The sequence below is a fragment of the Tarenaya hassleriana genome, unplaced genomic scaffold (genome assembly GCF_000463585.1).
Source record: "Tarenaya hassleriana unplaced genomic scaffold, ASM46358v1 Cleome5, whole genome shotgun sequence".
Taxonomy (NCBI): Eukaryota; Viridiplantae; Streptophyta; class Magnoliopsida; order Brassicales; family Cleomaceae; genus Tarenaya; species Tarenaya hassleriana.
In genome coordinates, this window is record NW_010967707.1 from 4,040,440 (window position 1) to 4,065,193 (window position 24,754).

Here is a 24,754-nt window from a genome sequence, read left to right on the forward strand (position 1 = left end):
TTAATATGGTTCAGCAACTCAGCCAATATATGTCCAGTCCACGATCAAGACACTTGACTGCAGCTTTTCGTGTCCTGCGATATCTGAAATCAGCACCATCACAGGGCTTATTATACTCTGCCTCCTCACCTGTTCAACTCAGTGCCTATTCCGATGCCGATTGGGCATCATGTCCGGATTCTCGTCGATCAGTCACAGGGTATTGTGTTTTTTTGGGTACTTCCATGATTTCCTGGAAGTCAAAGAAGCAGGCTACGGTTTCTCGCAGTAGCACAGAGTCGGAGTATCGGGCATTGGCACAGACATCCTGCGAACTGATCTGGCTTTCCCATCTGTTTCGAGACCTGCACATTCATTGCCCTCAACCTTATAACATCTTCTGTGATAACATGTCGGCCATTCATCTTGCTCAGAATCCAGTCCATCACGAGCGCTCTAAACATATAGAGTTGGACTGTCATTTTATCCGGGATAGAATCAAGGCTGGTCTGATCAAGGTCCTTCATGTTTCTTCCAAAGACCAGGTTGCTGATTTGCTCACCAAATCACTAAACTCTGATCAATTCTTCCATTTATTATTCAAGATGGGGATACATAACCTGTTCTCCCCATCTTGAGGGGGAGTTTTAGCCGACAATTTCTGAATACTTTTTCGGCTCATCTGAAGAAAGGTCCCGACATCCTTTTAGATGTATATGTTCGTTGGTTATTTGCAGATTGTACTACCGTTTCCTTAGAGTAATCATAAGCTAGAGTTGTAGATGTAGCTTTAGCAAAACCCATTCTTTGTATATAACCAGTGTAAGACAGAAAGGAAATACAAGGAGAAAACTTTCCAAAAACTCTCTCTCTCTCGTTTATTTTTTCTCTCAGCTCCGCATCCTCTGTTCTTCGTTCTTCTTCGCTGCTATTCAAAATCCAGTAAAGAGACCTTCTGCATAAAGATCAAAAGAGGTGGGGTCAAGTTTGGGCCCACCATTCTTTCCCAATGAGTTTTGTCGTATTGTTTTCGGCCTAAGAGAGTAGTGATGTGTGAGCTGGCCACTTCGGTTCGGTTTTTCACTAAAGTAAACCGAAATCGATAACACACAACTGTATCTGTATGTATGCTAAATAAATTTAATAAATTCAAGAATAAATATTTTCATTTTGATACTAAATTTTAATTGAGCATAAAAACATTGGAAAAATCTAACATGATCAATTTTTTTTTAAAAAAAAAGTTGAGTATTTTACGTTTTAAAATAAAAAAGAACAAACCGAATTCAACGACCTAATGGTGGTGTCCGAAAGCTAATAAGTGCAAATCAGTTGGTGGATGCTGCAAAAACAGAAAACCAAGTAAACACTCTCTTCAAAGATTGGCATATAACATGGGGTTCTGATGATAATCCCAATATTAACAGCAAGAATAAGTTTATATTGGATATTACATATGCCGAGAAGAAGAAGTGATGATCCATGTACGGAAAATTCGAAACCTTCTGCTTCCCCATCGATCCTTCTTGTCTTTGTAGTATGAGAATAAGCAGCATTGCACCCATGGCGAATTTCTTTCCGCATCTTCTGAATCGGTTTCCGGTCGCCCAGTCAGTCTGTTTAGCTTTTCGGCAATGGCCCCATCAGCGAGGTCCCCGCCGAAAAACCTCTCCTGCGCCCAAGGATATGTTGTACATAAAGCATTGAATTCTCATTGAAAAGCCTCTCAAAGTGTACATACATACAGGCACTCGCAGGACGAGGTTACCCGGTATCAACATGATGAGGATTCGGGTATCAGAGTTTCGGGCACTCGTAGGATACCCGCAGTACGGGTAATCATACCGACGAAACCCGAACTAAAAACCAAAAATTAAATTTTTTGTTGTCATCGGCCGATGGATGAGTATCCGAAATTTCACATACCCGACTAACGGATCGAACGGATACTCAAAATTTTGGGTCCCGATGCTCACCCTTATATGCATAAGCATGGACACAGCAGTAGAAGTGTTTACCCCTTCGTCAGCGTAAAGGGAGGCAGAGATTCTAGCAGTTGCATCTTCTAATATGAATAGCACCTTGTACTTTCCCTCAGAGTCGCGGAATTTCTCGACATTCCACGGATATGCAGCTACGACCCGAACTACACATCTGAATTTAGCAGTCACCTGAAGAAGTATATCGTCAAAACGTTAACGCGAGCACTACATATAGGCAAAGCAGCAAACGGTTTATCACATGGCAGTATACTATGGCAACTGGCAAGTCACTGAAACTGAAAGATAAAAGCGAAAATCTTAAAACCGAGCTTGAGATTCAATACCTTGTGATATGTGAGGACATCCATTAGAGTAACGAAAGGAGCGTCTTCATGAGCAACCCCTAAGATGCACTTAAAGGTGTATACTTGTTATGAAATGACTGTCAAGTATGTGTTTTGGCAAATTAGGGCAACTCGAAAACACGAGCTTATAACCTGTGATTCCAGAATGTGGGGGTCCAATGCAGATCTTTCTCCAAAGATCCTGACTTTGTAAGAGAGAATCTTAAAGGTAAGACCATATGAAATGTTGCATTTATCGTTCAGATCATAAAACTCATAAAAGAGTTAGAAACCTTTGGTGTTTAAAAGTTTGCATTTCCGGGTTCATTGCATATTGCATCTTTGTAAACTGAGTCAAGATGCCGCTCCATAATCCCGAATCTACTCGAAAGAGAAGGTTGAGAAACTTCAAGTGTTGGCCAGGCTTAAGACAGTGAATAGCTTGTTTATCACTAGCTTCGCCTACTTCCACCCTCAAAACGGATCCAACGGTAGGAAATTCACGTAACACATTGGTAGACAACTTCTCGGGTTCAACATGCAAAGGAACCCTGCATGCCCTGCCATTATTATGTCTAGTTGCGTGAGAAAAAGCTACCAGATTATCCAACGAGAAATCACAAATAATCATCTTATGAAAACAGAGGCCGGCCAAGATTCACTGGCATCTGCTATATAGACAGACTCACTTTGTCGAGATACTGCATGGTGGAAGATCAGTTCCATCCCAGATAAAGATGAACCACCTGTCTTTATCCTCCTTAGAAATGTGAACAATCTTTAAGGGAAAAGAAAAAACAAGAATGAAACACAATGTCAGAACATCGAAGTTGCATTCTTCCATTTTGGGCAATATATATATATATATATATATAATTGGGTACATAAACATAAAACCAAATCAAGATCTATCTAACCCAGACAGATAGGTTAGAACATTCTCCTTCCTTGACATCCTTCAAGAACGTGAAACAGCCTGACCCTAAAACAGAACAAAACAAGTCTTCAAACATGTGGGAACTGAGACTAGCCAAGACCACGGCATTTGAGAGCAAGCACTTGAAAAAATGAGGATTTTCAAGAACAAGAATATTCACCATCAATCTGAATTTCAGCGCACCGTCAACATGAGATGATAATGTTCACTGTTTTTGTCAAATGCACAATCAAAATATACCTTCTTTGAGTTTGTAGGTGATCTCCCATTCTCTCAGATTCGAGATGAAGTTCTTATCTTCTTCTCGCATCTGAAATTTAGGCGAAGACTGGTACGGGAAAAAGCAACCATCGCCTTTCCCTTTGAATAAAGCGAACGAGGAGAGCGTTTCATGAAATACAGCCGTCATTTTTCCATTGATAAGCATCATCTGCGCCACAAATAAGAAACCATTTAAAAGTATGAACCCTGAAGAACATTAATTCACGAATCTTTTGCATGAATGACCTCAAGAACAAATCAATAAACAGAGTCATGATTTGATCAAAACAATGATACGAGGACAATGGAACAATTCCACTCACAAATATGAACTCAACATTGCTTTAGAATATCATAATACGAAAGAAGATGGAGAATCGAACGAGCAGGAAATGAACCGCACATTTGTACATAATCGCATTAGAATGTTAGAGAAGGACCTTAACACGCGAAAGCAAAACTATATCGCCGATCAATTCAACCCGAGGAAGCGATTGGATTGTACGTGCGAGGAACTGAACCGGAAGACTAAATCCAGAACTCCATGGATCAACGATTTTAATAGCACAGGAACAACCTGGAACAAAAATGATCAAATGGGAAGGAACATAAAACCCTAGACTTGAGTCCTTGGATCTGAGAGAGGGAGCTGCAAATGATGAGTTTTACGAGGTTACGGTGCGGTACCGGAGCCGTTCGGAAACCCTAACTCGACGATGACGCCGACGAGATTCACACGGAGATGCAACGTTTTGTAAGCATCAATGATCCTGAGGAACTTGTAATCGTCCTTCATCTCAATGTCTGAGATGATCAGGGCTTCAAAAATGGCTACGAAGGGTTTTTGTAGGGTTCATGGAACAAGAATCAACCCGCGCTTTTCTCGTGGAACCTTCTGATTCAGTGAGAGACTGCAAATTAAGCCTAATGGGCTTACTTTTTGGACCAATGGGCTTATATTTATGGCCTTCCAATTTAAACCACATTGAAATTAAATCGGTTTTAATGTACTTCAACCAAATCAATTATTAAATATATACAGATAACCAAAATCAACTTCTTTGATTTTAATTAAAATTTTATTAGCTCAATTTTTAACCCAATTCGAAATAATGTAAACTAAATCTGAGATTAATTAAGCCAAATCCGATTTTCTTCAAACAAATACTCGTCATTGACATTTTTATTGTATCTTCAATTAAAATATGATAAATAAGAAACCACTTGAAAACTTTTAAATAATGAAACTGTCCACAGCATTCCTAAAATCTTGGATATCTCATTTTTTAAAATGAATTATTGGTAGCCCACTACTCACCATGATCACCACTAAAATATTATTATAAACATAATTATATTAAAAATAAAATAAAGAAACGGAGAAATAGAGTTGAACTTCAAAAGTATAAAATAATTAAACATATATAGATGCTCCGATCTATTGATATTTGTTTCCGGGGGCTCTCCAGCTCATTCGGATCTTCAAAGAGATCTAACTTGAAATTGAAAGCTACTACAATCCTATCATAGTTATGATTTTTTTATTCTTTATAATTTATATATATATATACACGTATATATATATATGCGTGTGTATGTGTGTGTGTGTGTTAATGACATGATTACATGGACATTAGGACAAAATCCAACAGAAATTCGAAATCCACAATCTTATAAATTATAGTTCTAAATACTCTTTATTCATTATTTGACTGTTATACCTAATATTGAATTTTTTTTCGTTTATATGTGACCCTTCCAATAACAATTGAAAGAAGAAAATGAAATTTATTAAAAGAATTTTGTGTTAAGATAGGAGCTATCATAATATAATTAACCATTTTAATATTTAATATATTTGAAGTATAATTTATGTTATAATAAGAAAATGTTTATTTAGAATTGTATTACGTTCATATGTAAAGAAAATACAAAAAAAAAAAAAAGGAAAACCGTGCCCCCACGCTTGCATTGATACGGATGCAAATTTGATGTGTTTTTATTTTGTCTCTATTATCCTTATATTTTATGAAATTTCTAGGGTTTTTTGTCGATTCAATTACGTTTTTTAATGTACCTAAAATGTGTAGAAAGCTAGGGTTAGTAGCAGCCTTTTGTGACCAAATGGATAGAGAACCACAAAAGCTTGGATTATGACATTTTAGCAACCATTAATTGAGATATTGCATGCAGATTTTTCCTAAAAAGATAACGAGAGATTAAATTGATGTAACAGTCCGATACGTATATATATATATATATATATATATATGTGGGTGTGTACACGAAGAGGAAAGATCGGCAGATTTGCCGGCGGCTGATCGCACGTGTGGTCTGAAGTGGATCCACATCTCCTGTTTCGCTTTTTTCAGCTTCCAGTGGGTTCCTAGATTTTCTCAGAATTTTCAATCCGACGGTTCAAATTTAGACACGTGAGCTTATTCTAAATCAATGGTTTGCGAAAAGGTTACTCGTTTGGAATTTCGCCTTAATGTCTCTCCGAATCTAATTGTGTATATTCAAATGCTGTAGACAAAATCTACAATTGAAATTGATGGTATTATTATTAAAATTATAATACAAGTTTCTCAACTGATAGAATTAATTTTGAAAAAATCAAATCTCCATAAGCATTATGATTTCTAACCATGTTTTAATGTTTCATTCGATAGGAGAATATAATTGAGTATAATTGTTGTTCATATGATTTTGGTTTGCCATGTATCGTATGTATATATATATATATATGTGTGTGCATTAATTATGATAAATCAAATCAGTCGAATCGGATGAAAATCGAAATGGGAAAAATGCAATGATTACATTAGCCCGTTAGCCATAGCGCAAGGCAGAATCATTCCTTTCCACTTCCCGAAAATTAGGTGTTGAAAATTCAACATTTATATTCCAGTTTCCCAATGTATGTTTTTGGGGAAAATAGTAATAATAATAAAAATGGTTTCATTTTTTTTTAATAAAACAAAATATGTGAGAGATCGAGATAGCTGTCGGACATAAATAATAATGCATAATAATATCTCCATATATATAAAACATATCACATTTCATGAAGGTTACTGTTTTAGTCATTCTTTACACAAGTGATATATGTTTTTGTTTTCCCAATACACCATTGAACCAAGTCAAATTTCAAATGGGTGTTTTGTATAAATTATAATCATATCGATCTATTATATATTGTGAATATACGTACCGTATATAAATATAATTATTTTAAAATAAAAAACGATACTGTAAAGCAAATTAATCGTTACACGATGTCAAAGATTCATCATCCAGTTGCACAAACCACGTATCTGAGATGTGTACACGGAAAGATCATCCCAAATACTATAATATTTTGGGTCAAATCTTGCAATTGTGCCCATATTTTATGAACAAAAGGTATCTTTCCCATATGAAAAAGTTTTTTTTTTAATATAAACAAGTGCATTAGGTATCATAGTTTTCTCTATATTTATAAAATCATTTCCAATTAAACACATAACGTGTGCATTATTACGTGCTATATTTTTTACATGTGAATGCGCATACAACTTACTTTAGCAGGCAGGAATATGAAAACAGCTCAATATTCCTCAGGATTTTCTGTTATGTTTATTATTAATTTTGTTTTTCCCTTGCGAAAATAAAATTGCAAAAAAGAAAAAAAAAAAAGGATTTGAGATTTAGATGGATAAAGGGTAATTGTCTATATATAACATAAAATTAGTAAATCATCAGATTTTAAAGTCTTTCATAAAATGAAACAGAAACTGTATTATATCATAAACAATTTGTTTTTTAATCAATCAATATCACAATATCTTTTTAAAAATTTAAATTTTTTAAAAAAAAGCTTAGGCATGGGAATCGCATGTCCATCTATCTCCCTTTTTAAATACAAACACAGTAAACCAAACCGTGTCTCATTCATACGTAGTCATCATCAAGTTGGGAACTTTTTAGAGAGAGAGAGAGAGAGAGATGGAAGAGACAAAGTCAAGATTCAAGAGGATATGTGTGTTCTGTGGGAGCAGTTCGGGCAATAAACCTTCGTATCAAGAGGCCGCCACTCAATTGGGTAACGAATTGGTATGTTATTTTTTCCCTTCTCTTCGATCTTTCTCCAACTGCTACATATAGATGTACGTATAGATGTGTGTATACACGTCCACAGGTTTTGATCTAAGAAAGAACTTGTTTCTTAAAAAAGAAGGCTCGCGTTTTTTAAAAAAAAAAAATTCTGGAACATAACATGCACGACCAAATCAAAACTATAGGATTGGATCCAAAACAAAAGTGTTTTCGGTCGTTTTGGTCCAAACAAAGATAAGTCTTTTTGGTCAAATGCTTCGGGCAATCATATTCAAGAAAATCTATATGTTTTTGTATAGACTTCGAAACTTTTCTTTTGGTTTTGAATTTACATGTAGCCTGGAGTTTCTTGTTCCGTCTTTTGCTTTCGCTTTTGTCTTCAAGGGGAGATAAAGAGAAGCTATATGTATACATTTGTGTACACAATTTCCAATCTGTGTAGATTTCTTCAACTTGAACGCATAAGGGTGTGATAGTGTTTTGCAACGGACAAGCTATATAGATCAATGAAACGCGGGGATGGCGGTGATTTGCGTTGATCTTAAATTCTCACTGATCGGATCTTATAATGTGTTCATATGGTTTCACATGAGAGAGAGAGAGGTTCACTATGCTCATGGCTTAGGGCGCCTTAGAATGTGACCGGTCTGTCCTCGGCACTCTCGAATGATCCCTCATTTGTTATCGTTTTATGTAATTTCATAAAATTACGAATGCATATACGTACATATACATACGCATGCATATACATATAAATACACATGAATATGTTATATGTATGCTTACATGGAAGTGATGATAAGTTTTTGCCTCGAGGGAAAAAAAAACGGGCTGCCTTGGAAATCATGACATTTTTTTTTTCTGAAGCTTTTGACACTCCTTGAAGAGACAACCATTCAATAATATATTTTATTTAATTTGTTCATTAGTATAATAGTTTTTCGATTTTGATAGGATTAGCGTGACTTTGATACCCTTTTTATTATGAGATTTGATGTGGATGTGGTCTGTATTGGGCCAAGCTGAATCAACTCACCCAAACGCGGCGATGATGACATGGGTTTGTGACACGTGTCCCCATGACCACTCTACTCATATACATCTATAGAGATATAGGTGTGTTTTATAGATGATACATGTAATATAAAAATCATGATGGTGGAAATGTGTGGTTGAAGGTGGAGAGAAGGATTGATTTGGTATACGGAGGTGGAAGCGTGGGGCTCATGGGTCTCGTCTCTCAGGCCGTTCATCATGGTGGTCGCCATGTTCTAGGGTTTGTTCTCTCTCTCTCTCTCTCTCTCTCTCTCTCTCTCTCTCTATATATATATATATATATATATATATATATATATATATATATTAGGACGTGTATATTTACTGCTATTTATACGGTTCAATTGCTTTTTCCAAAAAACGGTAGTCATCAGTGAGTTTGCGTTATTCCTTTTACTTTGAAGCATATTCCTTTAATATATACTCCATTTTGAATTACTACACGCATTAATTAATTACATATAAGATGATACGCATCTTATTGTTATGCAGCTATTCAACCCATCGTAACTCATTCTGGATTTCGACATATGGGCCATATATTCTTTGATATCGCTTGATAATTTAATATCGATTTTATAAAAGATAAAGTTTTTAAGGATGATGAATTCGTCCATAACTGAAACGGGCTGATCTAATTAGGGTGTTGAAGAGAGTTTGGAATAAATGAATCAGTTTTGCTGCAAACATAATGGGATCTAACGGAGGAACATAAGAACGACAAAGAAGGATCTATGCATGTTGCCTTTGTCCCCTAACTGAATTTGCATGGGAATTACTTTCGAACAAAACATGTTTTTTTTGGGGGGAGGAATTCGAAGAGGGAATCTAGGATAATCATTAATTCGTCCATAATTATTAATTAGATTGTGATTCAAATATAACCGGTTGTGTTAGTAACAATTATTTGGATTGTTATTTTTTTTAAAAATTTACTTTTAGATATTTTCTCTTATATATATACAGCTAATTTAATTGATATCTTTGGTAATTTTGCAGGGTCATTCCCAAAACCCTAATGCCAAGAGAGGTATGTATGTAACATAATCTGGATACAATGGCAAATACATTTAGCTTAGAAATTGACCAATCATATATTTTTTTTTTGTTTGGACCTTTTATGCATTAATTTCGGTATCATTTTGCAACAATACCTGCAATTATCTAAATTACTAGTGGTAGGACCATTCATACGAATGATTGAGTTGTGGCATGTTAGCCGTTTCGTTCACGATAAACTTTCGTGACCAACCAATATTTTATATTATGCGGATATGAGACTTTGTATCTGTAACATATTGCGGAATTTAGAATAAGAAGAAAAAAGTATATCAAAACGAAATAATAATAATAATAATTTGTATGCAATAATGTTGTAGATAACGGGTGAGACCGTCGGAGAAGTCAAAGCTGTTGCTGATATGCATCGAAGGAAAGCTGAAATGGCCCGTCAAGCCGACGCCTTCATCGCCCTTCCTGGTTTGTAATCAAAATTATAAAATAATTTGATTCAAAAACGGTCGAATTCCGAATCTTATATACGATCTAAATTTCGTGAATTTAACGTTGTTATTGGCTAGGAGGATACGGAACACTCGAAGAATTGCTCGAAGTGATTACATGGGCTCAGCTCGGTATCCACCGTAAACCTGTAAGATATCTGTATCTTTGGTCTGAATATTTTTTTAAAAAAATATTACGATATTATTGTTATAGTTATAGACCCAACACAACACATCACGTTTTTTAGTCTCGTAAGAACCTCTTAATCCTCGGCGGTTTTTTTAATTGTCAAGATTAAATAATTATCATTACGCCTTAATTTGGACCAAACCCATTTGTGAAATTAAAATGGAAGACTCGGACTGCATGCATGTGATACGTCATAGTTAATCACATGGAAAAGGATACCCCCTATAGATTTTATGTTATTTTTTAGGGTTACGTAATTTAATGGTTTCACATTCTGCAAGAGGGCATGTAACGTTATGTTTAATTTAATAAAAGTATTGTTTAGGTGGCAAGTAATTAATACCCTAGCTCTAGATTAGAAGCTTCCCTTCTATAATCAAATATTGTATTATAATGTGTATAATTTTTTATATTTTCAACTCAATTCGAAGGTGGGTCTTCTCAACGTCGATGGATACTACAATTCGTTGTTGTCGTTCATCGACAAGGCCGTGGAGGAAGGCTTTATATCGCCCATGGCTCGTAGAATCATCGTCTCGGCCCCTACCGCCAAGGAATTGGTTCGAAAACTAGAGGTACCAAACCAATTTCTCATTATAAATATATGTATTATCGGACGATATACAGATCGGTTTATTAGGTTGAAATTTCGGTAGGAATATGAACCGGAGTACGATGAGATTACGTCGAAGCTGGTGTGGGATGAAGTGGACCGGTTAAGCTACGTACCGGGGTCGGAGCTTGCTACGTGACGATTATATATCTATGACTATGCGTAAGGAAAGAAAGCATTTTGGGGGTTTTTTTGGGTAAGAAAGTATTGTACAGAGGGACCAAATTGACCAAAGACGCACGTGTTTGGGGAGTGGGGGAAGAAACAAAAGTATTGGGGCCATTTTGTGATATCTATATTTTTGGGTGGTTAATGGAGGAAACTACATGGAACCGCTAACTCTGCGTAGGAGGGGGGACTTCCATGTGCCATCTGTACATTTTGGTTCTGCAGTAGCCGAACGAAAAATGAAAATGAAAGCTTTTATTTACTTGAAAATGACTTTTTTCTTATTTATTAAAAATTTACAATTTTGGGCATCTTGACAACAGAAAAAAAAAACATTAAGGGAACAAAAACCTTGAACCAAATCTTCCTTTGCACATTGTAAGAAGAGGAAACACTAGAGGTTCTCTATTCTTTATTCATTTTAGTGAAAACACTACAACCTGCAAACATATGATTGAATTATATTATACCTCTCTGGCTAAATTCCTCACAAACATTCACTCAACTCTTGAAGATACATATAAAATTCATGGGTTTATGCTCTGTTTCTCAGTCACTTATATCGCCTCGAAATACTCTTTGCTGAGTTTCGGGTCGGGTTTCATGGACTTGTCCCCAGGTTTCCATCCCGCCGGACAGACTTCGTCCGGGTTTTCTTGCACATACTGCAATGCCTGCAAGAAAACGACGAGAATGATGCCTCGGTTGATAGTTTTTGTCATCTGGGTAGGAAAAAAAAATCGGGTTTTATTCATGGTTTTATTTTTTTTACCTGGAGGGTCCTCAATGTTTCGTCAACGCTTCTTCCAATGGCGAGGTTATTGATGGTGGAGTGTTGGATGACTCCTTCCTTGTCGATGATGAAAAGCCCTCTCAGTGCAATGCCCTGTCGTAAAAGAAAAGCAGAGTTCTTTGTTCAAGGAAGAATAATTTTGTCCCAACAATGAAGTAGACGATTGAGATAAGACACAAATACTAAACCAGGATATGGATATCAAGGAGTTCAAAACCGATACTGTGTTTATGTTGCGTAGACTGGTATTGTTTCTTGAATCATTTACCTGATCAGGGATGAGTACCCCATATGATTTTGAGATTGATTTAGTGACATCGGAGACAAGCGGGTATTTCAGATCACCGAGCCCTCCTGACTTTCTGTCCGTCTGGACCCATGCAAGGTGCGAGAACTACATGGACAAACATAGAAGGAATGTGCATGAGTCAAGTGTTGCATTACACACCTGGAATCTTATGAAGATGTGCAACAACAAAATTCTTCAACAGCATAAAGATTTAGGTCTTCTTTGGAAAGCAAAATTCCTAGAAAAATCTGACTCAATGTGGGCACTAAAGCCATTGCAAACAGATAAGAAAGAATCCGAGTAAATTCAGTCCATGTCGCAGATTTGAAGGTAAGGCTGTTCCAATTTGGTTGGATGGATTATGTACCATCACAAATATTCACATCATCAAGGAAGAAACCGAATTTAAAATGCAGCAAACGCATGACTTATTCTAGTACAGGGGATAAGAAAATATAACTTACCACACTGTCAACTGAGACACCTAATACTTCGGTGTTAAGCTTCTCAAACTCTTCATAACGGTCACTGAAGGCAGTGATCTCTACATGAAACAAACACGACGGAAAGGAAGCAAAGATGTTAGGATATGGTCAAGCCCAGAGCTTAGTTCCGATATCCTCCCTGAGTAAAACTAACCTGTAGGGCAGACAAAAGTGAAGTCCAAGGGGTAGAAAAAGAGGATCACATATTTCTTCCCAATGTACTCAGAGAGCTTGACCTGAAATCGTAATGTGTTGATCACCAATAATCATCACGAACCACACAGATTCTTCAGAGAGAAATGTAAGAATATTGTTTCGTTTCAATCATAAACTCCAGATCACATTGAATTGACACAGCATAGACGTTTAACAAGTTAAAGGAAAATATGCAAATCAAAAGGAAGATCCTTAGGACAAGGTACCTTGATGAACTCCTGATCAAAAACAGCCTCCGCCTCAAAATCAGGTGCCTTGTTTCCTACCAATGGAAGATCATCCTGAAAATGCACAAGAGAAGCATCATTTACTCATCTGAACATCACCAGTCCCAGGAAATTAAATGCCGGGAATTGGAAAATTTTACAGCCGACGTCGACACACATTTGCACTTTTCATTATCCCATATAATGGGACAGTCAATTCCAGATAAATTCACAGGCCAAGGGAGGGCCATGATGATACTTGGCTAATCTCCCCTTTCCCATATTTTCACCAAAGAAGGTTACAAAAGAGATTGCTCCATCCACCAAACCCCCCGAAAAGAGTGATAAAACATAATTCATCCAATACAACTGCAAGGGCATAACCTGGAATCTAAAGAATGTACAAGAGCATAACCTCGAAGCTAAGGACTATCAATGTCAATGTCGCCAATAAAAGCCCGAAAACACAGATTGCGATTAAAGGCACACAATTCACGCAATACAGATATAAGGGCATAACCTCGAATCTAAGGATTATCACTAGCAACGTAGTTCAACTAAAGCCGTCAAATGGAGATTCGTTACTCTACTCATGTTCATCACAATGAACTTACTCTGACAGCAGAAGCAAATGCCACTCAATTTCTTAACATTATCAGTAGTCCGCATTACAATGCCCGGTAACAGTGGTGACAGCATGAAATTTTTTCTCCACTAAACCCTAACAAAGGGGGAAGAGTACGAAATCGAGAACCCAGAACAAATGTACGAGAAATTCAAGACAATAAGCAAACGCATTGCGGAAACTCACAGCCTGGGCCTTGACGACGAAGCTCCGGCGAGAAGCAGAGCGAGCGGTGGTGAGGGAAGCGGGTCCGGCAAACCCGGAGCAGAGACGGGCGCGGGCGCGAAGACCCAAGGATGCTGGGAGGGTTAGGGTTCGGGAGGAAGAAGGGCGAGGAGAGAGATGGGATTTGGCGAGAAAAGCCCTGGAAGAAGAGAGAAGAGTGGTCGAAGAAGCCGCCATGAATTCCGTTGAAGAAGAAAAGCTCATCTCTCTCTCTCCTGGAGTCTCTTTCGTCAGAAGTCCGAATTTCTAGATTGTTCCAAAGGAAATGCGAATATCAACACATATAAAATAGCAGAGAATAATTTAAAAACATAACTATTTAAAATGTAAAATGTAAATAATCATCAATTCTTAATAATTTTCTATTTTACAAACTTGTCAAAACAAAAATTAACTTTTTAGGAGTTCCGTTTAAAACATTAAATCTAAATAAAATAGTAAACCCTTTATAAAAATTATAGTTTATTGATTTAATTATTTCCTTTAATTTAATATATTCATAATAATAATTCTTTTATAATTTTTAAATGCTTAAAATGTTAAATAGATATTTAAAAATAATTTTATTAAAAAATTAATGAAATTAGAAATTTATTTAGATTATAGGTAATGTCTTTCTAAATAAATCTTTTTAAAAATTGTGGATTTATTTAGACTTTATTTTATCTAAAATATTCTGCTAATAATATCAAAATCTATTTAATTATATGCTGTATGATAGTTTTAAAATCTGAATTAAATACGAGTATCTTTATTAATAAAAAAAACGTATTCGATTTGATCCCAAATATAAAATACAATCAAACTTGATATAAAACCGATTTTATAAATTTTTTTTAAAAACGAAATAATCGGAACCTAAGTATACGTAAAATAAAACCCAAATTGGTCACTCCAATAAATTAATAATCAATCGGATAAATAATTTAAAAAAATGTAAGGCCAAAGATGAACAGCTTACCGGAGCCACACATAATCAAAGACTTCCACTCCCACTTCCTTTCTAATTCTCACAAAAACATCAAACACACAACAAAGAGGAGAGAGCTATGGCTACAAAGATAAACCCTACAAATCCATTAACGCCGCTCTACCAAATCCTCAGAAAACCGAAGACAAAACCCCAAAAGCAGATCAAGCTATCATCTTGTCTGAATCCTCAACCCACAAAACAGAGTTGTAGTAATAATGACCTCTACAGTGTCACCTTCAAGACTCTTGGATCAGGCAAGCTTGGAATCTCGAGATACCCAGATTTCGAGTACGATCCTCAGGGAGGATTCGGATCGGGAACGGCCATGGTGAAGAAGAAGGTCGATGGATCTTCGTCGGAGGGTGAACTGTGGGTGTGCTTCGATGTGGACACTGTTTATATCCCTCCGCTCACGAGCAAAACCACCAAATTTCTAGGGCTGCCATTGCCACCGTTTCTGAAGATTGATATATTGCCGGAGGTTTTTCAGGGAACCATCGACTTGCAATCCGGCAAGGTGGAGTTGGAGTTCGTGGCGAAGTTCAGCTTCTCGGCAGCTGGGGGGATCTACAAGGCGGCTCCGCTGGTGGTGAAGACGGTGATGACTTCAGAGGAGTCGAGAGGGGAGAGAAAGAGAGGGAGAGGAGAGAGAATGGACGTCGCCGGAAAGTGCAGGCTCGTCGGCGTCGCCGTCGTGGATACCGTCGACGATCTCTTCCTCAACGCCTTCCTCTCCCTTCCCACTGAATGCCTCGCCGATCTCCACGCCTCCATCTCTCTCTCCCCTCTCATGATTAATTAATTATATTTCTTAATGTCGAATTAATTATTAATTGTTAATGATGAAAAGGATTAATATCTCCTATACTTTCAAAAAATGCCTTTTAATCTCTTCAAGAGAAACAAATGCTGGATTCAGTTTGTATGATTTTTATTGAAGGAAGTGAAGAAAATTCCGTCTGAATATTTGGTTTATATAAAGCATATCGTATGAAATTGATTTTATATTCTAATAACAAACCTCTAGGCCGGATGCGATTTTTTTTTTTCTCATAGACCAACTTGTCGCCGGTATGAAACTGTGTGATTCAAATGGTTTTGTTACAAATTTTCCTTTTTGTGTGTTCTGACTGAAATGTAAAAAAAAAAAGTGGGCACATATAAATGATTCCGACCATAATTAATTATAATATAATCTACTGAGTTGCCTGTTTATAACAGAAATCAAGGGAGGGGCTCAAACAGATCCCTATATGATTATTCCTTCTAGTTATTTGATTGTCAAGGCATTGAATGTTAATGCATGTATGTACGTAAGTACGTATGTATGCATGCATGTATGTATGTATGTATGTATGTGTTGACCACGCGTAAAAGACGTTCTTCACGGCCGACAATAAGTTCCGGATGAGAGAGCCATGTGACGTTGGGACGCGCACACGCACAACTTTACTCATCGCACTTCTCAACCGTCGGATTCCACTTTGCTTTCTTGTCACCAACAATCAACGGTCCAGATCTTTTCCTACAGTTATATAAATCGCATCCACTTGTACACAACCAAAACATCTCTCTCTCTCCTCCCTCTCTTTGACAATGGCGCAGAGAAGAAGCAAGAATAGGCAAATCTTGAAGACAAAAGTCTCAGTTGCAGACATACGATGCAGAAGCAACTCCTGCAAGAAACTAAACCTATCTGACATCTTCAACCCAATCCCCTTAAAACCCAGAAATACCCTTCACCCCCACCTTAATTACAACGACTGCCACTCCTCTGTTTCTTCTTCCTCTGCCAGAACAGCAAACACAGAGGATCACTCCTCCTCCTCCCCCTCGTCCTCATCTGCCATGTCGTCTCCTCTCTGCTCGTCCGCCTCCGCCGTCCGCCGGCTCGGTCGCTCCGGGGGAGACGGAGTCGCGGTGGAGAAAGATTCTGATGACCCTTACTTGGATTTCCGGCAATCTATGCTCCATATGATTCTGGAGAACGAGATTTACTCCAAGGATGATCTGAGAGAGCTTCTCAACTGTTTCCTCCGTCTAAACGCACCGTTTCATCAAGCCGTCATCCTCCGTGCGTTCACCGATATCTGGGACGGCGTCTTCAGCTCCTCCTCCGCCAAACTCGCCGTTTCTGGCCGCGACTTATGACACGTGCGTGTCACGTGACTTCTTCTAGAACGAGGCTCCTCTTTTTTGTTTCTTAGATCGTACGGTCACGCGTCGTGGGGAGATTCTTCTTTTTTCCTGATCGGACGGTAATAATTATGTTTGGTTTTGTTGGAGTGATGAGGCTCTTGTTTTTTTTCTTCTTTTGGTATGGAGGGAATGTGTAAATATGTTTCTCCCTTTATTATTACCACTGTAAAAATGAAAAAAAAAATTGATATTAGAATCCTTATTTTATTTCCTAAATTCATAAAACTCCAAATCATTTTTACATAATCCCATATAGACAACTGTTATCGGACATGTAATAGTATTATCATTTTCACCCATCCAATGAAACACACCTATAATTAAGTATAGTCGTAATTTTTGAAATGGTTAGTGAATTTAATCGATTTTAAATCATTTATGATTGGGATGACAAAATATAGTGGATTAGGTAACCTTTAGAATTTGATTGTCAGTATATTGTTTAATTAATTACTCTGGGAAAACGAAATTATAGGATCCAATTGAAAAATCTTGAAAATTTGAAGGCTTTTGAAAAGACCGAGGCAAGTGGCCACAGGTGTTTGGTTTTATTTTATTATAGTAAAATAATTTTTTGCATCTTGGGTCTTAATGGAATTAAAATCGAATGAAAAAGGGTTCTGATGTTGAGTGTGAGATATTTTCGTTATATATTCAATTTACGGATCGGATTAGATGACAAAAAATCAGTCAATAAGAATAAGATTTTTTGTTTTACTCATTTTTTAAAAATAAAACTATAATTTTAGCAACAAAAAAAAAGACTTGGCAAATACATTACAATTCCAATAAACTATACAAAATAATTCAAATCATAATATCTAAAAACACAGAGTTTGTCTGTGTCATAAAATCCGATCCTTACAAAAGCATATAGACGTTAATTGAATTAAGGAAATATAAAACATGGGCCCTGTCATTAACTTAAGGCTTAGTCAAATCTTGGAGGTTTTTGTCCATTTTCATGTTTGCGGCAGACACCAAGGGCCTCATCACAAAAGAAATAATAATAATAATAATAATAATAATAATAATAATAACAATAATAATAATAATAATAATAATAATAATATAATAATAATAATAATATACGACCTTTAGCTCATGACATTGACAAACTCTATAACTTACGGTTCAATCCTGTTGGCCATGTGTCTCTATTAATTTATCATATATACCAAATAGGAAACAACTCATGTTGTTTTTTTCTTTTTCTTTTTTCGTCCACTAGATTTATTTGTGGATATAGTTTGATTTTCGGTATTAAAGATCGAACCGAATTAATAACCCTATATTCATGTGTAAAATTCATTTGATTTTTTTTTTAAATCGATTGTTTATTGATTTAATTAAAACTAATTAAACGAATCCGTATCAGGCAATCTGAAAAAACCAAACAAAAATCGAAAAACCTTTTTTTAAAGATAGCTACATTTTTAACGAAAACCAAATCTAAATTAAATAAAATGGGAATTGAACCGAAAATTAATATGAAAATTAAATGAATATATCTTTTCTAAAACCGAAAAATTATATTTTGAAAACGAACCAAAATCCGAAATGTTCATCTCCAAATATGTCTAATAAAAAGATAAGGATTTTATAAAATATAATATTGCAACATATATATATATATATATACATATATACATCATGTAGTGTTCATGTGGTTGCATTGAAAAGCTGAGACAGATGCACCAAATGGCCGACACATCGAACCCAAACTTAAAATTAAAGCTACTTTTGTAATATAAACAAACACAACGCAACCGTGACCAAAAAGCCGCATGCTTCTTGTCCAATCAGATTCCACGTTTTGATCTTCGAAGATTTGGTCTATGGAACCACGTGATCTCTTTAAAATATTAGATTTAGTGATTCATAACATGGAATTGGATACATATATGACCTAGGGCATTAATTAAACTTCTTGGAGCTATCCTATAGCATTCACACTTCGAAGGACCAAAACATGATTTATGCTTTGTATAACGGTGGCAAGGGAAAATCACTCAAATAACCCACTTGGGTCGCATTTATTTCAGTGTACCCCACCGAAAAAAAAAATTCAATTTTAACCCACTTTTCGATTGGAAAAGTCCGAAATACCCTTTTCGTTTTATTTTTTGCGACCTTATTACGACTAACATATAACTGATATACAACTAAAATAAGACAGATGATTTTTTTGCCACCTTTTTTAGAATCAATTGTAACTATATTTAGACTTAATTACGAAGTCGTAATAACGAAGTTGTTTTCGAACGGATAAATATCGTAATTCATTAAGGGTAATTTCGTCTTTTCACAAGAAAAAAATGTGTTATGTTTTCGGTGGTGTATATGTGAAATAGATGCGACCCAAGTGGGTTATTTGAGTAAAAAACCCTAATGGCAAGGAGATTCATTGAGATAAAAGGATTACCATAGCAAATAGTAATTCATAAGAATATATACGTGGATAATACGTACGGTTTGTTGATTTTGAGATTGATTATCAACTATAAATTTATAAACGTGGCTGGTTTGGCCATTAATTAGATCAAGACCCATGTAGGTAATTTCCAATGGAGAAAAATGTATATATACAACTCTATGAAATGGTATCAAATAATGTGAAATATTTTGAAATTTAATATTATAAATCGTTTGTAAAATTGATTAGCCGAAATGGAAGGTCCATGCAGACAAGAAGACATAAGAGGCCTATAGGCAACGTGTGATCAACTTTCTATCTTTTGCTTTCCCAAAATGAAGAAGAGATAAATTAATATACACACAAGAAGAGATAATGAGTCTCCATTAATCTTCATCGGCGAAAATTTTTTATTTATTTTTATAACCGGATGATTTTCCGGGCCTTCGACCTGACTATATCCACCATAAATCCGGGATCAGCCTTTGTATATGTACCATTTTGATCCATAAATTACATATCTCTCCATCCAGTGGAATCGAACCCAAGACCTTGATGATGAAACAATTTTTATTGCACCTTTCGATGAAAACCCTCAATTCGTAACGAAATTCTTTTATTGGCAGCGAAAACGTTACGTTGTAAATTTTGCAATTGATGTGTTTTTTGTTTTTTATTTAAGTGTAAGTTAGGGTTTTTCATTATTTTATGTGGTAATCCTAGGGACACTTTTTATTTGACAAGTCGATGTAACATATGGGAGACACCTTAGAAACGGGCTTTAGGGTTTTATATCAATGCATGTTGGGCTGAGACATGACGCATAACATCTTCAGTGAATGATTGATTTAAGAAGGCAAGAGCAAGGGGCAAAAAGATAAATTCACAAAAAATAAGAAACGAAAGTAAATGAAATTAAATATCTCATAATTAGAATAAAAAATATATCAGGCTACTAAAAACTTCCCAATATTATTAAATTTCTACTAGAATATTAATATATTTAATCTTATTTAAATTCTTTTGATAGAAACATGTATATTTTAATGTAGAAATTCTGCTATGAAAGTTTATGTATTTGTCATATACTTCATTTTTTTTATTATTATCATCGTTGTTACTATTATTATTTCATAAGTTTGGAGGAGGAGTGGAATTAAATTCGTATTTATCATCTGACGTAACGCTCATTATTCTCAACCGTCTCAATTACTACGGCATTTATGTGATTTTAATGATGATCTAAATCTATTATACAAATATATATATATATATATATATATAGAACAACCTTTCCATTTCTTCTTTTTATTTTTTAAATGCCCTGAACTACTCCCAGCTCTCCCCCTTCAATTTTTAACCAATTTTTTCATACTTTTTTCCACATATCATCATCATCATCATTATATGGTTAGCAGAATCTAATCATGCTTAGGAACACAGCATGATTAATGGAAAAATATACAACAGATTTTGTAATTTTTTTTCCATTTGCAGATCTCGTGAAAGTTTCTGCTTGTCTCTAATTAACCATGCATCTCTCGCATAAATAAAAATTTGTTTTTTTTTTTAAAAAAAAAAGGCCGTATCGGATTTGGATAAAACTTGGGTTTGCATTCTTTTTCTTCCTTCCGTTTTTGCAGGAACGTCCAGTTTCACTCTCATTTAGCGTTTTGCATCTGAGCAAATTCTCAATCTGGACAGAACATAATCAGAAAGTCTCCCGAGTTTGGGAACTTCGAAACCAAAAAAAAAAAGATTTTTTTTTATTGTAGAGTGGGGTCTAGGGTTCTCCGAGAATACGTGGGTTTTTGGTGGGACCAATGTCTCTCTCTTTGCCTGATCTTACTGCCATTGCCATGGGCATGGGTTCTTCCAAAACTGTTTTTTTTCTTTCAAAAAAAGTACAAGGAATCTATGTATGATTTTCTTCTGGGGATCTGCTAAAATGCAAAGTTCCACGAATGCATATACACGCACATATATACATACATGTAGAGTTTTGCCGGTGAATGCATTTTTTTTGCATACCCACGTACCCAAGATTCGATCTTTCAGCGTCACGAACTTAAAAATTTCATCTTTTTCACCGGTGAATGCATGGTTTCTTACAAACCCACGTGAGAAAGATTCATTCTTTGGACCGCATGTTACGTTTTTCTTTGTTTTGTTTTTAGAAAAAAAAACATCTTTTTTTGCAAGAAATTGGGCGGAGAGCTGATCAATGAGAAGGAAAGAAGAAATATATAACGCCGTAATCTTCTTCCATAAAGACCCAACTGGCAGACAATTTATATTAAAATAGCCAAAGAAAAGCTAGTGCTATTCGCGCTCCACTTTTTTGTCTGTCTGAAAATGATTTCTAGAACCCTAGTTTCATATCCGAGCTTTTTTGCCCTGTTTTTGATAAAGTGGAGCGTGATTAGCACTGCTCTCAGTCAAACAGCTACATTAATCGCCTAAAACGACACACGGAGAGAGAAATAGAGAGAGAGAGAGAGAGAAAGAAGGTGAAAGAAAACAGAGGATTGACTGATTACTCCTTCATACCCACGACGGCGCGTGGCACTCAGTTTCGCCGGTTCTTCCCTCTGGCGGCGGCGTTAGCGTTAGGGTTCTCGCGTAGGAAATCGAGAAGAACAGTGCTCTTGCATTTAGGGCACTTGGGATCATCCTCAGAGAGCATAACGTACATAAGACAACGAGGACAACCTACGAGGACCATTGAGGTGGTCTCAGGGCTCGTGGAGTATCTGACTGATGACTCCTCGTTGTTGATGAGCTCCGACGAGAGGCATGATATCGGCGGAGACGTCGGCGACGTCGTGGCCGAGCGGCTCGGAGACCGGACCCTCCTCCGGTTACCTCCTCTCCTCGGCGACAGGTTCAGCTTCAGCTCCAGTTTCTGGCCGTTCCCGTTCCTCCTACTCATCTTTTTATTTTGGATAATCCGAATTTTCTTTCCTGATGAGCCCTGTTTGCGAAATTGATCAGTTCACTTCAGGAGACGCGAGAGAGATAGAGAGAGGAGAGAGAGAGAAAGGGTTTCGAGTCATACTTACCTTGGAGATGAAGAAATCTCTGGATTCAGGAGGGTTTTGTGCGGCTTCTTCTTCTTCTTACAACATATGGAGGAGGGTCTCTAGTGGTGGAGGTGGGATTGCTTCAGCGGAGGCCATTATATACAAGAATCCAAGCACATAACATAGAGAGATGGTTATGTCATTAAGGCTTAATTTAATTTTGAGAGAAGGAGCTCTAAGAGGAGAGAGAGAGAGGGTCATAAATATCGATTGGAACTATTGGGTACATTACATGTTAATTGCTCGAGTGTTAGTTTTATATATATTATCGAAGTTAAGTCTCAACAATTCAAAGATAAATTTGCAGGAATCCAATTCATTGCTTTGTTGGGATATATACATATATATATATATATATATATATATATATATATATATATATATAGAGAGAGAGAGAGAGAGAGAGTTAAAAACTTGAAAATGGCGAAGGAAAAGAACAAGAAAGGTTTTAAAGACATAATAGCAGAGATTTAAAACCCGACCCAACACCATTTTTATTTTTCTTGGTAGGAGTTAATTAATATAAGGAACCAAGAAATTAAATGGCAACCAATGGGGATTAGGTGTTACAAAATTGAATACTCAGAATTTATTTATTTATTTGTTTCGAAATAAATATGTACAGTCAAAATTAAATTGAAATTAAAGAAAGACCAACAAAAAATTTAATGGCAACACACCAGAATTGGTACAGCTAACCCAAATACCACGCATATAAAGGGAACCACCTCCTGACCATGTTTTATTACGTTTCATGAAAATAATAATGATAATATTTTAAGAAATATCAAAATAGCCCTTGTATCTTCGTCGAACTCTCATTTTCCTCCCCGTAAATCTCTCTTTTCGATGAACAGGGGTTTTATTCGAAAAAAAAAATCATGAGGGTTTTATTCTGGTTAAGATCACGTTTTGGATTCCATTTTCGTTAAACAGAAAATTATTTTCTAAAAACAATTTTTCTTTTTAATTTTTTATTAGATTGGCCGTCGATTTTCATTTTCATTAAATAGAAAATTATGTATATGTTTCTACAATATACGTGTCTACAAATACAGGTGTCTTAATCCAAGGAAGGCGTGAATTAAATGAATATTAATATTAATCACATGATTACAAACATAATAAAGTACAAAACTATTATGACTACAATATCGCGTAGCTTCACACCAAAGGCAAAAACCCTAATATATGTGATGTGATAATTTCCCATGTGAAGTTATTAAATGTCATTTGGAATAACGTTTTTTTTCCTTTCCTAATTGATCCATCATTTTAAATAATACACAGATAATACTATAATAATATCTTAAAATTAAATTAAATAGAAACGAATAATATATGATAAATATAATATTTGACTCAAATCTGATCTAAAATTCAAAATTTGGTTGAATATAATTGTATATGATCAAATTAACCCAATCTGAAGATAAAATTCACATAAAAAAATTGAATCAATGTGAACATATCTTTTAAAAATATAATCATTACACAAAAAGTCTAACGCAACTGGAACATAAAATTGAATAACTTCTTTGAGATATAGACACAATTACGGGAAAATGTATTTGTAATGCAAAGTGTGTTCAACATTTGAAATATCTGATTATATACTATCCATGTACTATTATTTTCTTGAAACTTTATCATATTTGGAAATATTTGTAGAGTTAATGTCCATTTTCTCTGGAAATAGAATGTAAGTGTCATTATTAGGCTCGTTATAAAAATGAAACGAGAATTATAATTATAAATTTATTATATATAGTTATAAAAATTAAATTATACCACATGAAATCTAGTGGGACTATCTAATAATAGTGTAGGATATAAGTGTTTGAAAAAAGTTATTTAGAAAATAAAAATAGAAAATCATCGTAGAATTTGAGGTATATAGTTCATGCATTCTTTTTTATAAAATGGAATGACGTTGTTTCACACATTTTAAATAAAACATAATTATTCACACCAATTATATATATGATCTAAAATAAGAGGCAAATTAAAATAAATGGAATGTTGATAATTTTATATATATATATATATATATTTCCCATGAAAAAGAATGAGAAAAACGGGTCAAATCAAATGTATAATCAGAGAATATGTAT

The 24,754-nt window shown here is 35.5% G+C and overlaps 6 protein-coding genes across 6 annotated transcripts; 3 read left to right on the forward strand and 3 right to left on the reverse strand.

Annotated features, from left to right (window-relative positions):
* Nucleotides 1-1,367: 1,367 nt before the first annotated feature.
* On the reverse strand, nt 1,368-4,489 carry LOC104826807 (protection of telomeres protein 1b). Its single transcript, XM_010559697.2, has 11 exons — nt 4,441-4,489; nt 4,191-4,334; nt 3,944-4,080; nt 3,483-3,672; nt 3,223-3,287; nt 2,995-3,083; nt 2,599-2,865; nt 2,459-2,511; nt 2,306-2,364; nt 1,956-2,150; nt 1,368-1,651 (listed from the first exon to the last, which is right to left on the reverse strand). Exons 1-11 carry the CDS (start codon nt 4,487-4,489, stop codon nt 1,430-1,432), a joined length of 1,470 nt encoding a protein of 489 aa, XP_010557999.2. The 3' UTR covers nt 1,368-1,429.
* A 2,959-nt stretch (nt 4,490-7,448) lies between these two features.
* LOC104826808 (cytokinin riboside 5'-monophosphate phosphoribohydrolase LOG7) lies at nt 7,449-11,392 on the forward strand. The gene is made up of 7 exons (XM_010559699.2): nt 7,449-7,598; nt 8,780-8,877; nt 9,657-9,687; nt 10,037-10,136; nt 10,238-10,308; nt 10,781-10,924; nt 11,006-11,392. Exons 1-7 carry the CDS (start codon nt 7,491-7,493, stop codon nt 11,099-11,101), a joined length of 648 nt encoding a protein of 215 aa, XP_010558001.1. The 5' UTR covers nt 7,449-7,490; the 3' UTR covers nt 11,102-11,392.
* Nucleotides 11,393-11,513: 121 nt separating this feature from the next.
* On the reverse strand, nt 11,514-14,224 carry LOC104826809 (2-Cys peroxiredoxin BAS1, chloroplastic). Its single transcript, XM_010559700.2, has 7 exons — nt 13,931-14,224; nt 13,120-13,194; nt 12,852-12,933; nt 12,677-12,756; nt 12,192-12,317; nt 11,903-12,016; nt 11,514-11,804 (listed from the first exon to the last, which is right to left on the reverse strand). Exons 1-7 carry the CDS (start codon nt 14,171-14,173, stop codon nt 11,688-11,690), a joined length of 837 nt encoding a protein of 278 aa, XP_010558002.1. The 5' UTR covers nt 14,174-14,224; the 3' UTR covers nt 11,514-11,687.
* A 719-nt stretch (nt 14,225-14,943) lies between these two features.
* On the forward strand, nt 14,944-15,906 carry LOC104826810. The gene has a single exon (XM_010559701.1). The coding sequence runs from the start codon at nt 15,019-15,021 to the stop codon at nt 15,742-15,744; it is 726 nt and encodes a 241-aa protein (XP_010558003.1). The 5' UTR covers nt 14,944-15,018; the 3' UTR covers nt 15,745-15,906.
* Nucleotides 15,907-16,515: 609 nt separating this feature from the next.
* LOC104826811 (transcription repressor OFP6-like) lies at nt 16,516-17,334 on the forward strand. The gene has a single exon (XM_010559702.1). The coding sequence runs from the start codon at nt 16,539-16,541 to the stop codon at nt 17,091-17,093; it is 555 nt and encodes a 184-aa protein (XP_010558004.1). The 5' UTR covers nt 16,516-16,538; the 3' UTR covers nt 17,094-17,334.
* A 4,463-nt stretch (nt 17,335-21,797) lies between these two features.
* Nucleotides 21,798-22,818, reverse strand: LOC104826812. Its single transcript, XM_010559703.2, has 2 exons — nt 22,620-22,818; nt 21,798-22,531 (listed from the first exon to the last, which is right to left on the reverse strand). The coding sequence occupies exon 2, from the start codon at nt 22,487-22,489 to the stop codon at nt 22,127-22,129; it is 363 nt and encodes a 120-aa protein (XP_010558005.1). The 5' UTR covers nt 22,490-22,531; nt 22,620-22,818; the 3' UTR covers nt 21,798-22,126.
* Nucleotides 22,819-24,754: the final 1,936 nt, after the last annotated feature.

What these genes read in the sequence shown, in the direction of transcription:
- LOC104826807 (XM_010559697.2), bottom strand. Translation starts at nt 4,489, where the DNA reads ATGTGGTTTAAATTGGAAGGCCATAAATATAAGCCCATTGGTCCAAAA. An exon ending in GTTCTAACCTATCTGTCTGG is followed by an intron (nt 3,084 to 3,222) that starts GTTAGATAGATC and finishes TTTCCCTTAAAG; the next exon opens with ATTGTTCACATTTCTAAGGA. An exon ending in CAAACTTTTAAACACCAAAG is followed by an intron (nt 2,512 to 2,598) that starts GTTTCTAACTCT and finishes TCTCTTACAAAG; the next exon opens with TCAGGATCTTTGGAGAAAGA.
- LOC104826808 (XM_010559699.2), top strand. Translation starts at nt 7,491, where the DNA reads ATGGAAGAGACAAAGTCAAGATTCAAGAGGATATGTGTGTTCTGTGGG. An exon ending in CTCAATTGGGTAACGAATTG is followed by an intron (nt 7,599 to 8,779) that starts GTATGTTATTTT and finishes GTGTGGTTGAAG; the next exon opens with GTGGAGAGAAGGATTGATTT. An exon ending in AAACCCTAATGCCAAGAGAG is followed by an intron (nt 9,688 to 10,036) that starts GTATGTATGTAA and finishes ATAATGTTGTAG; the next exon opens with ATAACGGGTGAGACCGTCGG.
- LOC104826809 (XM_010559700.2), bottom strand. Translation starts at nt 14,173, where the DNA reads ATGAGCTTTTCTTCTTCAACGGAATTCATGGCGGCTTCTTCGACCACT. An exon ending in TTGATCAGGAGTTCATCAAG is followed by an intron (nt 12,934 to 13,119) that starts GTACCTTGTCCT and finishes TTACGATTTCAG; the next exon opens with GTCAAGCTCTCTGAGTACAT. An exon ending in GTGTCTCAGTTGACAGTGTG is followed by an intron (nt 12,318 to 12,676) that starts GTAAGTTATATT and finishes TTGTCCATGTAG; the next exon opens with TTCTCGCACCTTGCATGGGT.
- LOC104826810 (XM_010559701.1), top strand. Translation starts at nt 15,019, where the DNA reads ATGGCTACAAAGATAAACCCTACAAATCCATTAACGCCGCTCTACCAA.
- LOC104826811 (XM_010559702.1), top strand. Translation starts at nt 16,539, where the DNA reads ATGGCGCAGAGAAGAAGCAAGAATAGGCAAATCTTGAAGACAAAAGTC.
- LOC104826812 (XM_010559703.2), bottom strand. Translation starts at nt 22,489, where the DNA reads ATGAGTAGGAGGAACGGGAACGGCCAGAAACTGGAGCTGAAGCTGAAC.